Source organism: Siphateles boraxobius, unplaced genomic scaffold, assembly GCF_051911475.1.
Source record: "Siphateles boraxobius isolate OS27281-9 unplaced genomic scaffold, OSU_SipBor_1 72, whole genome shotgun sequence".
NCBI lineage: Eukaryota > Metazoa > Chordata > Actinopteri > Cypriniformes > Leuciscidae > Siphateles > Siphateles boraxobius.
In genome coordinates, this window is record NW_027509200.1 from 869,657 (window position 1) to 882,745 (window position 13,089).

At 44.3% G+C, this 13,089-nt stretch overlaps 1 protein-coding gene across 8 annotated transcripts in view; it reads right to left on the reverse strand.

Moving 5' to 3' along the window:
• Positions 1–4,418: 4,418 nt before the first annotated feature.
• The window catches only part of LOC143724301 (SUN domain-containing ossification factor), a 60,222-nt gene continuing 51,551 nt past the window's right edge, over positions 4,419–13,089 (reverse strand). For all 8 annotated transcript variants that reach the window (XM_077217299.1, XM_077217295.1, XM_077217292.1 and 5 more), the window contains 6 exons: positions 10,226–10,313; positions 9,968–10,072; positions 9,653–9,786; positions 8,492–8,577; positions 8,315–8,364; positions 4,419–4,936 (listed from right to left, as the gene is read on the reverse strand). In XM_077217299.1, the coding sequence (XP_077073414.1) occupies positions 4,595–4,936; positions 8,315–8,364; positions 8,492–8,577; positions 9,653–9,786; positions 9,968–10,072; positions 10,226–10,313 (805 nt within the window). In that variant the 3' untranslated portion in view covers positions 4,419–4,594. The remainder of the gene's footprint in view (positions 4,937–8,314; positions 8,365–8,491; positions 8,578–9,652; positions 9,787–9,967; positions 10,073–10,225; positions 10,314–13,089) is intronic.

The window sequence follows — 13,089 nt, forward strand, 5'->3', positions numbered from 1 at the left end:
CCACTGTTTCAAATGAATACTTAGGGTTTTGTTTATTTTCCAGTTTCGCTCCATTTTTCTGGCTCCTTTCTTAAGGGCCCGGGTGTGCTTGTTGTACCACGGCGTTGAAATATTTTCTTTAATCTTCTTTAAGCGCAGCGGAGCAACTGTGTCTAAAGTGCTGGAAAAGAGAGAGTTAAAAGTTTCTGTCGCAATATCGAGTTCTTCTAAGCTATCTGGGATGCTGAGACGATGAAACTGATTAGGAATATTATTTATAAAGCAATCTTTAGTGGCAGAAGTGATAGATCTAACATACTTGTAACACGGAGTTGGCTTTGCAGCCTTGGCTAAATGTAATTTACATGAGACTAGATAATGATCTGAGATGTCATCGCTCTGCTGCAGAATTTCAACAGCATCAACATTGATTCCATGTGATAATATTAGATCTAGAGTATGATTACGACAATGAGTAGGTCCTGACACGTGTTGTCTAACTCCAATAGAGTTAAGAATGTCTTTAAATGCCAATCCCAATACATCTTTTCCATTATCTACATGTATATTAAAATCAACAACAATTAGGACTTTATCTGCAGCCATTACTAATTCTGATAGAAAGTCAGCAAATTATGATAAAGTCTGTATGGTGCCCTGGTGGCCTGTATACAGTAGCCAGCACAAATCTCAAACGTGATTTTTCATTTACACTAGATATTGTTACATTAAGAACCAACACTTCAAAAGAATTATTTCGCAGAATTATATTTATAATTCTGAAACTATTACTATAAAGTACAGCAACACCTCCTTTGCCTTTCAGACGAGGTTCATGTTTATAACAATAATCATGGGGGGTGTAAATTACATTTAAAATAATGTAATTTTTTGGTTTTAGCCAGGTTTCTGTTAAACACAGCACAGCTAGGTTGTAGTCTGTGATCATATCATTAACAATAAGTGTTTATGTTTTATGTTTTATTGAAAGGATCCCCATTAGCCACAGCCATGCTGCAGCTATTCTTCCTGGGGTCCTGAAAAATATGTACATTAAAAATACAACAAATAAATGGAAAAGGTAAATACACAAACACATACACATAAACACATACATATACACATGTATATACACATATCAACGTACATATGTGCCCTCATACGGGCATGAAATATACACACAATATAAAAACACATTCTACACATACGCCCATAAATATACCTACACATGTGCATGTACATACATATTCAGACACATATATAAATAAATATAAACAGTCAGATGTATTATTTTGATAGATGCTGTTTTACATATAATTTAAATTTTTTGACATTATTATGATATGTTTTGGCAGTTTATTCCATTCCTTCATACCCCTAAACATAAGTGTTTTTTATGGCATTTGTTCTTGCTATGGGTAAAGTGAAGATGCCTTTAATTGCATGTCTGGTACTGTACTGACGATTGTCTACACTAAAAGAAAGATGCTTGAACAAAACAGAAGGCAATTTTGAGATGGAAATGTTTCCACAGGCAGTGCTGGTTTAGGGTAAGTCACCAGATTCACACGGAGGGGGTCGTAAGGAAGATGTACTGAAATTACGCTTATAAAGATGATGAGGGAGGATGGAAACAGCAGCACCCGATGTCGCATTAAAGGGGTCATATAATGGTAAAGCTGATTGTACTGAAGTTGATTGTACTGAAATGTGTGTTGGCAGTGCCTGTACACAACCATCATATAATGATAAAAATCCATCCAGTGTTTTTGTTTTAATCTCCATCTACTTTTTCCCCTGCCTCAAATTGAGCCATTCGATCTTGTGACGCCACTAAATCGGACGCCCCTCCCACGATTGTTGATTGACAGCAGTGTTTCAACACAGACCCGCCCTGAGCGAGCTGTCATCGTAGTCCACCATTGTTGAGACACTGGAGCAGAATGGCGTCTAAGCGATTGTGGTGTTCTGTTCTTCGCTGTAATAAGGAACACAGCAGTCATTTTGGTGTTCCTAAACTCGACCGCTGAAGACGCAGTGGCTGAGTTTTATTTTTGAAGGGATATTCCCAACGATCTACGTAAATGCTTTTATGTTAATGTACTTTACGTAAATGTTGTTATGTAATAGACTAAACAAACAACAAGCGAAATTGTTGCTAGTCTACGGTGATGCATCTTCAAGAGCGGAAAAAGGAGCAACCGACACACGGTCAGTAATGCATACGGTCTGTATGACTGTTATGGCCATTCAAGGTAGAAATACTTAAAACTCTTTTGTGCCTTGTAATTTTAATAAAATAACAATGATAGAATAAAATATAGGCACATTTAGGAAAAGTCAGGGTCCTATAGTTACATGGGTTTTATTTCAACAAAGTTATTACATTGCAAAATTTTTAAACAGTCAAAATGACTGCCTTGGGAGTTCTAGTGTTAAGTATTTGTGCATGCCCTAAACCGGCACTGCCTGTACTCGGATGCTTATCTGCGCATGTATATTGTTACAACCCTGACTCTAGGGATGCAACATAAAGGACACAAAGACAGAAGTCTGCCAATTAAACAAAGTTTATTTAATATAAAAAGGAAAAAGGGGACTGTAGAAGCAAAACACAGCTACTGCTCTGCCGGCTGCAAGACGAGAGAGAGCGCAAGAGCATGCGTCCTAGATTTAAGTAGCTCCCGTCAGGTGACACCAATTAACCGGTTGATTGCAGGTGATCTACCAGGGAAACTGCAATGACATACAGATTAGAACACTAACACATAACAATATTATTATATTATTGTTGTTGAGAAAGGCACCGCTATACTGGGATTAGTGTCTGGCCTAAACATTCATATTGCTGGAAATGAAGTGGTCTCAACCTCCTCTCCTACCATCGTGAGACAAGTAACAGCTGCATCAACAACAGAGGCCATCGGATGCGCTAAAGGCTTTGTACATCGGATGAAAGTAACAGAGTAAGTACAGCCTGTACAGAAAAAACTGTGAAGACTTCCTTTATCGGTTAGAAATGCAGTTTCCAAAGAACTTTGTCGTTTACAAGCTGAAAGCATCATTGAGAGGGTGGATGCCTCCCCATGGGTGTCTATTGTGGTGACAACAAAGAAAAATTCAGAATTTTTTTTACGTGTGGATTTGCGGGAGCCAAACAGGGCAGTAATTATCGATAGCCATCCACTTCCACACATGGAGGACTTACTCACTGAACTAAAGAGGGCCACAATGTCTTCAAGCATCGATCTGAACAACACATACCTCCAAGTGATGCTTCACGAGAAGGCCGAGATCTGACGGCTTTCATCACTCATGAATGGTCATTTCGATTTCGTAAGGTACCGTATGGCTTGGCCTCAGCGCCGGCATCTTTAAAAAAAGTTATGGTTACAATACTGAAAGGCCTTCATGGAGTCCAGAACTATCTAGATGATGTGATTGTGTATGGAAACGGCCGGATTCGGCTGACTACATCATGCGTTGTGGTCGTGTCTAGGCCCAGGAAATTTCTAGTCATCCAAGTTTTTGTTTTTCGCAATAATTTTGTTATTCCGTTAATTTTGTGAGTTGGTAAGTCTCGTCGGTGAGCAAAGAAATATAGAGCTGAGTATCATCAGCATAACAGTGAAAACTAATGCCATGCTTCCTAATGATATCTCCCAATGATAGCATGTAAAAAGTGAACAGCAACGGTCCTAGTACTGAGCCTTGCGGTACTCCATACTGAACTTGTGATCGATATGACATAATTTACCACTACAAACTGATAACAGTCAGATAAGTATGATTTGAACCATGCTAATAGACTAGAATAGACTCGAAAATTATGTTGGCATTAGTAAAATTGCATATTCCACTAATGCCAACATAGTTTTCGAGTCTATTTAAAAGAATGTTGTGGTTGATAGTGTCAAATGCGGCACTAAGATCGAGTAACACTAATAGAGAGATAAAACCATGATTGAATGATAAGAGCAAATAATTTGTAACTCTAATGAGAGCCGTCTCAGTACTATGATAAGGTCTAATTCCTGACTAGAAATCCTCACAGATCGCTTTCTAAAAAGGAACATAGTTTTGAGCAGCTTTGAGATGTGCTGGAACGGGAGATTCGCATCATGGATGTGCAGCCTATAAATCTGCAGCAACTGCGTGATACTATCATGTCAATATAAAATACGTGATACTATGATGTTCAACATGACCAAAATCTCTGAGGAATGTTTCCAGCAGCTTGTTCAATCTCTGCCACGAAGAATTAGGGCTGAAGACAAAAAGGGATCCGACCCGGTATTAGCAATGTGTTACTAATAAAGTGTCTGGTGAGTGTATAGGATAATTATTATCGGAATATTTACATATTCAAGCGGAAAAAAGTAATGACCAGAGGGTGAATGCATTTATCAGAATACACAACAAGAAAATCAATGCAGCAGTTCAATTATTTATATTTTATTTATGATTGTCTGAAAGGCCAGTGGCACATTATTACAAAAGATAGTCTCAAACTGTATAAATCTGTGTTGAATAGAGACTGCAGAAGGTTTTAGAGTCCAGTGTGTTGGAACAGTGCAAGCAGCTCCAGTGTAAGAGTGTTCTCAGCATCGGCGGGTCAGTGTGTCCAGTGCGGTTCAGTGTGTCCAGTGCGAGTCAGACCCCGGGTCAGATTATGCGGGACGCTGCGCTGCAGAGGCTGATGCAGCTGTTCTGGAGTCTTCAGCCGTTTGCTCTGCATCCAGCGTCCCGGCGCTGGAATCGTCTCACACAGACGAGCACAGCTGGTGAATCCGCAGAACAGAGTCTCATCAGAATGTGAGGAGCCCTCGGAGCCTTCTGACATCACGTCTCTGACCTCCAAAGCCTGAGGGCCAATCGTGCTCTGAGGAATCACACCAGCGACCGGTGGAGCGGCTTGTGTATCTAGACTCCTGCTGAGCTTCAGCTTATGCTTCTTCTGCAACAAAGACAAACCAACAGTGATTATTTCCTCACCGATAAACGCTATGAATGCTTTCTGGGTTTTACTGCCCATAAAAAAGTCTCGGTTACATATGTAACCCTAGTTCCCTAAAGAGGGAACAAGGCGCTGCGTCGAAGCACCGTGGGAAGGCCCCTGTGTGATTGCATCATGAAGCACGTATGGAATCAGTCCAATGGCGTGACAGAACATCATAGGTGGGTGACGTCATCAACCAGGAATCTTTAAAGTACACCAAACAGCGTCAGCTTCTGATAGGCTGAAGCTAGTTGATCACGGGCATGCCGGGAGTATGGCGGGAGTATGACAGGGTGATGCAGTGTCTCATTCCCTCTTCAGGGAACTAGGGTTACACGTTACCGAGACGTTCCTTTTAAGGGAACTCATGCTGCGTCGAAACGCTGTGGGAACGCTAAAACCCATGTCGCCATAAGAGCAAGTGTCCGTCCGTGTGAAGTCAGTGCGCACATTAAGACGAAAGCACCTGCCACCCTGGAGTGGAGCTGAAGTCAAGATCATAGAACCTCACGAATGTGTGCAGTGAGGATCAGCCTGCCGCATCACAAACATTGTGGAGCGAAACTCCTGACAATAAAGCTTTAGAAGCAGCCATACTCCTAGTCGAGTGACCTCGTGCAGCCCAAAGGTGAAGGCTGACCAGCAGACTCATAAGCAAGTGAGATAGCCTCAACCACCCACTTGCTCATTCTCTGCTTAGATGCAGGACACCCTTTCCTGGGTGACCCAAAGCAAATAAACAACTGTTCAGATTTCCTCCACAGGGGCCCTGACAGGGCAGAGCAGATTTAGTTTCTCTTGGTCTGACATCGGAAAGGGAGGAGCCCTGTAGGCCTGCAGTACAATTGGTCTTACATTATTAGTAGGGATCATAGGAACATAGCCTGGGGTCTCGTGTGAAGAAAAGCCTTTACTATACCAGGCAAGAATTCCAGGCACGAGGGAGATACCGAGTGCTTGAATGTCTTGAATTTTCTTGAGAGACGAAATAGCGAGGAGAAATACAGTCTTTAAAGTGAGGCCCCATCCACACTACTGCGTTTTAGTTTAGAAACGGAGAATTAAAACGAAAACGATCTCCGTCCACACCAGCGTTTTAGCTGCGTATTAGAACTGATCTCCGTCCACATTAAAACGACTGAAAATGCGGATCACGTCATCATTCACCTACACTGGGCATGCGCGTGCCGGTGTAAACAGGAATCAGACTGACTATTCCTCAGATTCCGCTGAGGTTGATGGTTGCCGATCTGGACAAGTTTTCACACCATTCTTCAGGAACTACAACTTCATTGATAAAATGATCCCACCATGCGCTGGTTCTTCCTGGCTTAACCCAAAACCGAGGCTCCAGGTACAGTCGATTCCGCCGCTGCACACAGGAACTGACAGAGATCGCTGGAATAATAGCTTGCCTCCGGCGCATGTAGGCAGTTATAGCATTGTAAAATACAGAATTTACTTGCACTAACATAACTGGTAGTCCGGGCTGTTGTTGTATGTTTTCTTCCGTTGTATGACACACAATCAGAGACCCGAGCGTGAGCCTCTGCGTCATCGTTTCTAAAGTCCTCCGTTTTGACCCGTCTACACTAAAACGCCCTCCGGAGATTCAAAACGCAAACCGGGGTCGGCAGCGTTTCTAAACTTCTCCGTTTTAGGTCTTCGTTTTTGCCATTTTAGTCTGGACGGGAGGTGCAAACGTAGCAAAAGGTCTCTGTTTCTAAACTAAAATGTAGTAGTGTGGATGGGGCCTGAGATATTTCTCAGAAACTTCTTCAATGGGCTCGAACGGAGCCAGGGAGAGGCCTTCCAATACAATAGCCAAATTCCAAGTCGGCACCCTTGTGCGGACTGCTGGCCTCAGCCTCAAAGTGCCATGAAGGAAACGAGTTTGGGTGGGTGTCTCCCCAAGGATACACGACTAAAGGGACCTGGTAAGCCGCTACCACTGTCACGTACACCTTCAGTGTGGAGGGGGATAACCCTGTGGAGAAGCGCTACTGCAGGAACTCCAGGACTGCACCCACCAGGCAGTTAACCGGGTCCAGCTGGTGCTCTGCGCATCAGGAAGTGAATAATCTCCACTTCAAGGTGTACAGTTTCCTTGTGGATGGAGCTCTGGAGTGGAGGATGGTCTCAATAACCTCAGTTGAAAGACCTGAACTTATGACTTGAACACTTTAGAGGCCAAGACCACAGTTTCCACAGTTCTGGGCAGGGGTGAAGGATCGACCCGCTCGCCTGAGAGAAAAGGTCCCCCCTGAGTGGAATCTCCAGAGGAGAGCCGTCGATGAGAGACACTAGGTCCGAGAACCATACTCAGGCTTGCTACAACGAGGCTACCAACAGTAGACTGAACCCGTCCCGGCGAACTCTCTCCAGAACTCCTGTGAGCTGAGCATTGGGGGGGGGGGGGATACATATAGACGTGACCTTGGCCACACCTAAACCATCGCATCAACCCCAGAGGAGCTGGCTGACTGAGAGAGAACCACAGAGGACAGTGTGTCGTCTCTTGGGATGCGAACAGGTCGACCTCTGCTCGACCAAAGTTTTCTCACAGGAGTCACCCCTCCCCGGGCCTCGGCCCCTGCCTCGACAGGATATCTGCTCCCTGATTTAAATACCCAGGGATGTAGATTGCCTTCAGAGAGAGCAACTTCCTTTGGGCCCACAGGATCTGGTGACCCAGCTTGCATTAGGGACGAAACCGCAAATCCCTCTGATGGTTTATTTAGGAGACCACCGACGTGTTGTTGGTACGAATTCTCGAATTACGTCAGTGCTGACCTCCTCACTCTCACCCCACGACTTAAGCCGCCGGGAGCGCGAACCATGATTGGCGGGAGGGCAGCGTTCTGAACGGTAACCGCTCACAATCAGCTTCCTCGAGAGCTGACTGGGCATGCTGCACCCCCATACAAACAACACATAGTTGGTGTGTATCCCCAACTGTGAGATGTCCAGTGCAGGGATGAACACACTTCCTAAAAAGTGTTTCGCTCGCCATTATAGTTTTTTTCTTTTATAATTAAATAGAGATATATGGTGAAAAACTCCTGCCTAGCAACTTCAAAAGACAGACAAAATAACACCAGGGACACAGATTCACACACAGTGTGCTTGCTGAAGATAGAGAAGCTGACGCTGTTTGGTTCAGGTGTGCCTTATAGTTTCCTGGTCGATGACGTCACCCGCCTATGCGCAACTGGACTGATTCCATACATGCTTCATGACGCAATCCCGCAGGGGCGCTCCCATAGTGTTTCGACGCAGCTCGAGTTCCCTTGAAAGGGAACCATTGCATCATGAAGTCCGAAACATCCATCTTACTTTTCTAATAACTGGACACTGCTTAAGGCTGCTGGTTTCTTCTGAACCTCCTGAAATAGAGAGCACCAACAGCAAGTGTTTTACTGCAGAAAATGTCAAAGCTTATGTGTCTGATCACTCAGTGAAATCCTCAACAAAACACATGATGCGAGGAAAGATTGCAGGCCAATAACTGACCTTCAGGCGTCTGGAGGGACGGGAGCGAGAGCGGATCAGAGGCTCTGCGTCTTAGGATCACAGGCTCTTCATCAGACAGCGGCTCTCTGGAAACAGCAGGCATGAGCTGGGTTAACAACACAACATCACATGCTCATGCTGTATGTGCTCAGAGACGCTCCTGCACATTGTACTGTGAGATGTTAGCCTTGGAGAACGGGTTCAAGACGTTTAAGGAAGGTAACTGTTGCCTCTGACAGGGTCTCTACAGCAGTACTTCTCTGCACTCGTGATGAAACAATCTGACACCTAGAATCACAATTTGTCTGATTGGGTATTAGACCAATTCAGATCAGATACTGCGAATTATTATTGTTACTGTTAAGATCAAAGAAGGGCAAACAAAGTATTATAAAAGCACAGTATATTCCAGATCTTCTGGAGACATTCGGTAGCTTTATTTGAGGAACAGACAGTATATTATTAGGATGTTGAATTTAAGTTGACAGAAACTCTTCCATCCGTCACCCCATTCTCCATTCAGCATCTTCAAACAGCATGTGCATGTTCAGTCGGAAGGGTAAAACTCACTTCAAGATGTTCCCGTTATTATGTATAATCTGAACATAAAGGTCTATTTCTGGAGTGTATTGGTGATTCTGAATGCTGTGGTCAGGAGTAGCGGACTGAATTAAACTTCTCATTCACACGCACAGTAACTAAAACCTGATGAACACGGCTCAGTAAACAGCTGAACAGATGTAGTACACTAGCTGTTGTGCACACACAATATCTGTGAATCAAAATTGTGATGTTGCTTTGAAGTGCATCGTCGTTTGACAAGATGAGCAGAAGTGCTTTTGTGTTGCTCTAAACTGAAGCCTTTCATACCGTTTTTCACAAAGATAATCAATGTTTAGCCTACACACCTGTTCAATCATATCTATCATGTCTGTCGTTTTATTAAGTACTCTGAGCCACACACTTCCAAGAAACGCTGATTATAGGGTGTACATATTTATGCAGTAATAACTATCACACATGTATTTTTCAGTAGACTTTAAGAGCATTGACACACTCAGGTTTCGCTCTGTTAGCCCTGAATTCTGCAATTTCCCATCATCTCAGAGAGGCTGACGACCTCACAACACAGAACACATGACCCGTGTGGCGTCTCCTCACCTCTCAGGGCAGCAGGATCTGTACGTGTCGAGCGCAGGACTCTCACACATCTGATTGTAGTTGGCACAGATCAGCAGTGCGAGCAGCACACAGAGGATCAGACACAGTAGGATGTAGCTCTGCCTGTCAGACACCTACAGATCACAGCAACATCATCATCATTACCATCACAACATCATCGTCACTAACATCATCATCATTATCATCACTGTCGCCACCAAAACAGCAGATTAGATATCGGTGGATCTCTGATCCTGCAGGCTAGACACAGACATGAAACAGGATGACTGCTAGTCTCAGGCGATGGATGAGTACCTCTTGCTGTAGCCGACTCACACTGACAGACAGGCCGAGGACAAGTCGAGTCACGTTCTCCAGCTGAGCCTGCAGCACCTGGATCGAGTCCGTCTGCCTCTGGTCCTGCATTCAAGAGCATGAGGACACGGTTATATGGTGACACACACACACACACACACACACACACACACACACACACACACACACACACACACACACACACACACACACACACACACACACACACACACACACACACACAGGTGTCCTTCTGACCTGCTCCTCAGCCGTTCTGGAGGTGTTCTGCAGCTTGATGATGGTTTTGTTGAAGGCTCTCTGCATCTCCTCCACCTGCTTCCTGTACCTGCACACAGCCAGATCAGCCAGTCTCACTGTGACCACAGTCTCACACCACCATCACAGTACAGATATCTGTGCTAAACATTCACAACGCTTCACATACCAGTCAAACTCAACACTTCTCCATACCCATGTCCAGAGCAAACACTCATACTAGTCTAACTAAGATACTCAAACCTTTGAAAGGGTCATGAAGACAAGTGAACAGTCTAATGAAGACTAATTACAGGCAAAAATACAACAGAACAAAGATACATACTACAGAAGTAGAATAAAGTAGCAAAATAGAAATTAAAACACTACATAAACTGTATGATTCTTATTAAAGCTTAAATTTTGTGTGATTTTCTCTTGTTCTGTTGTTGTCTGTTGAACATTAATGTGTTCCCTATCGGGGGAACTCGCACTGCGTCTGAACAACACTTTGGGGAACGCCCCTCAGCGTAGCGCCTCTGAAGCATTAATGAAACTACGCCATCGTGACACGGAGGCTACAAAGGGACGCCGGCACACACCAGTGTTAGCTTTCTGTTCTTTAGCAAGTGCTCTCTGTTGTTGTATGTCCTATTTGGTGTTGTCTGTCACAAGCGATCTCACTATATCTAATATATATATGAACATGGCGAGTCAGCAATACAAGAGATATGTGCACCCCTGTCCTAGATTTATTACGGGTGGGGACACACATCAGTTACGGGCACACTGCTTGGTAGTACAGCACGCTCAGGCAACTCTCGAGGGGGGCTGCCTGTGCGGATTGTGAAGCACTTCCAATCCGAGTGCTGCTCTCCCGTCTGGCCATATTCAGTGATGATGGTCAGTCTCACATCATGGGGTTCGTAGATGGATCTGGCAGGATTCCTCTGCCAGTTCTGATGTTCTCCCTCCTCATGCAGAAAGGCTGCTGGGCTGTCTGCTTCTGAGGAAGTGGATGTGCTCAGCATCGAAGGCAGGGACTTTCTGCTGCACATGAGGGCCCTGCAGTGGTGGTTGGAAACCCAGAGGGGGAACCTGTTCCGCATGAGATTACACGCTATGCCTTCGTTCCCTCTCTATGTGGAAGAAACCTTAGTTCCTGTCCCAAGGTCCCGTGGTAGGAGCGTCATGTCGCCGGAAAGCCGTTTCAACAGACACCTCCCATACAGGCTTTACGAAAGGTCTGTGAGAGGACCATCATTCTTCCTGGCACATAAATTGCCTACAAATGCTGGCGGTCTTCCTGCCAGACCTCAAGGGTCAACACATCCTTGTGAGGTCAGACAATATGTCAGTGGTGTCCTATATAAATCTTCAGTCTCTATGCAGACTGGCGCATCAGATCCTCCTGTGGTCCCAGGGGAGAAAGTTGTCACTCAGAGCAACATACATCCCAGAGGACCAGAATCGGTGACCAGACATCCTGTCAAGGCCCGGGGAATGGAGGCCAAGAACCTTTCACTCAAGGTAGCTTTTCTCTTGGCAATCACTTCTCTTAAAAGAGTAGGAGATCTTCAGGCCCTCTCTATATCTCCTGAGTACCTGGAGTTTGCTCCTGGAAGAGTTAAGGCTATCTTGCATCCCAAGCCTTGCTTTGTGCACCCAGGAAGGGGCTCCCAGCCTCAAAACAGACCATCAGCAACTGGATAGTTCAGGCTATATCTATGGCCTATCAGGTGTACAGTTTGCCTTCACCTTTAGCTGTGAGGGCTCACTCAACCAGAGGTATGGCGTCCTCTAGAGCCCTCCTTTCAGGAACCCCGATCCAAGAAGTGTGTGATGCGGCTGGATGGGCACACATTCACAAGATTTTATAGTCTGGACCTCCCTTCTACGCCGGGTGCACCAGTGTCTGTGACAGCTTCAGACTGGGACTGGCAGCGTTCGTTGTGGCATAGTGGGTATTTGTTTCGCAAAGTGTCGTTATTTTAGTGGGGTCATGACCTGAGGAATCACAATTTCTTTGATATTTTGACAAAATACGGTTTCCTCTGCAAAAAGAGCAATCAAGCTGCGGAAACAACAAATTTTCTACTTCCTGCAACATGGGTGGGAAATAATTATGTTTGCCAATATGTGGCATTTTTTTGTTCCTTTTAGCAGTCTTGTTCATTAAAAGCTGTATGGGTATATTTACATACTGTGATATCAATGAAACGGTAATCTCTTTCTCATCATATCGCTCAGCCCTGCTAAATGGGGTTACACATTAAAGGCCCGATATACAGAATTATGAACTGGAGTGGAAAAAGCTCATAGAACCAAACTCTCAGGAAAAGTTCAGTCCAGCTAGTAAACACCTCTGAACTCCCATTGGTTCATGTGTCAATGATGTAATCGGTGGTAGGGGCTCTAAGGCTCCGCCTTCTTTGAGGTGTAAATCTTCTCTGGTTTATTTCTTCTGTTCTGTCGATCGAGGTCAGACGCGAGTAAGAACATGAACACACTGAGAGCCGCTTCATAGTAGAAACTGAAGCTGTGATTCTAACTGAAAGAGACATTTACACTTTTTATCATGTTTAACTGTAAAGCTGCTGCTTTAGAGCAATCTATTGTATAAAGTGCTGTATAAATAAACGTGAATGGGTCTTAATCTCAGAACTGCTACAAACATCCACATCTCTATGATCTGATGTTTTCTGAACTGCTGTTTTCTGTCATTTTTGGTGTGTTTATTTTGTTAATGAGAGGAAAGCGCAGCACATATTAAATATTCATCTAAATATGGACAGTGTGGGGATTTTTGCTAACAGTACATCACAGCTCAGGTGTTTTAAACTTCTTTATAGGTGAATAATGACCCT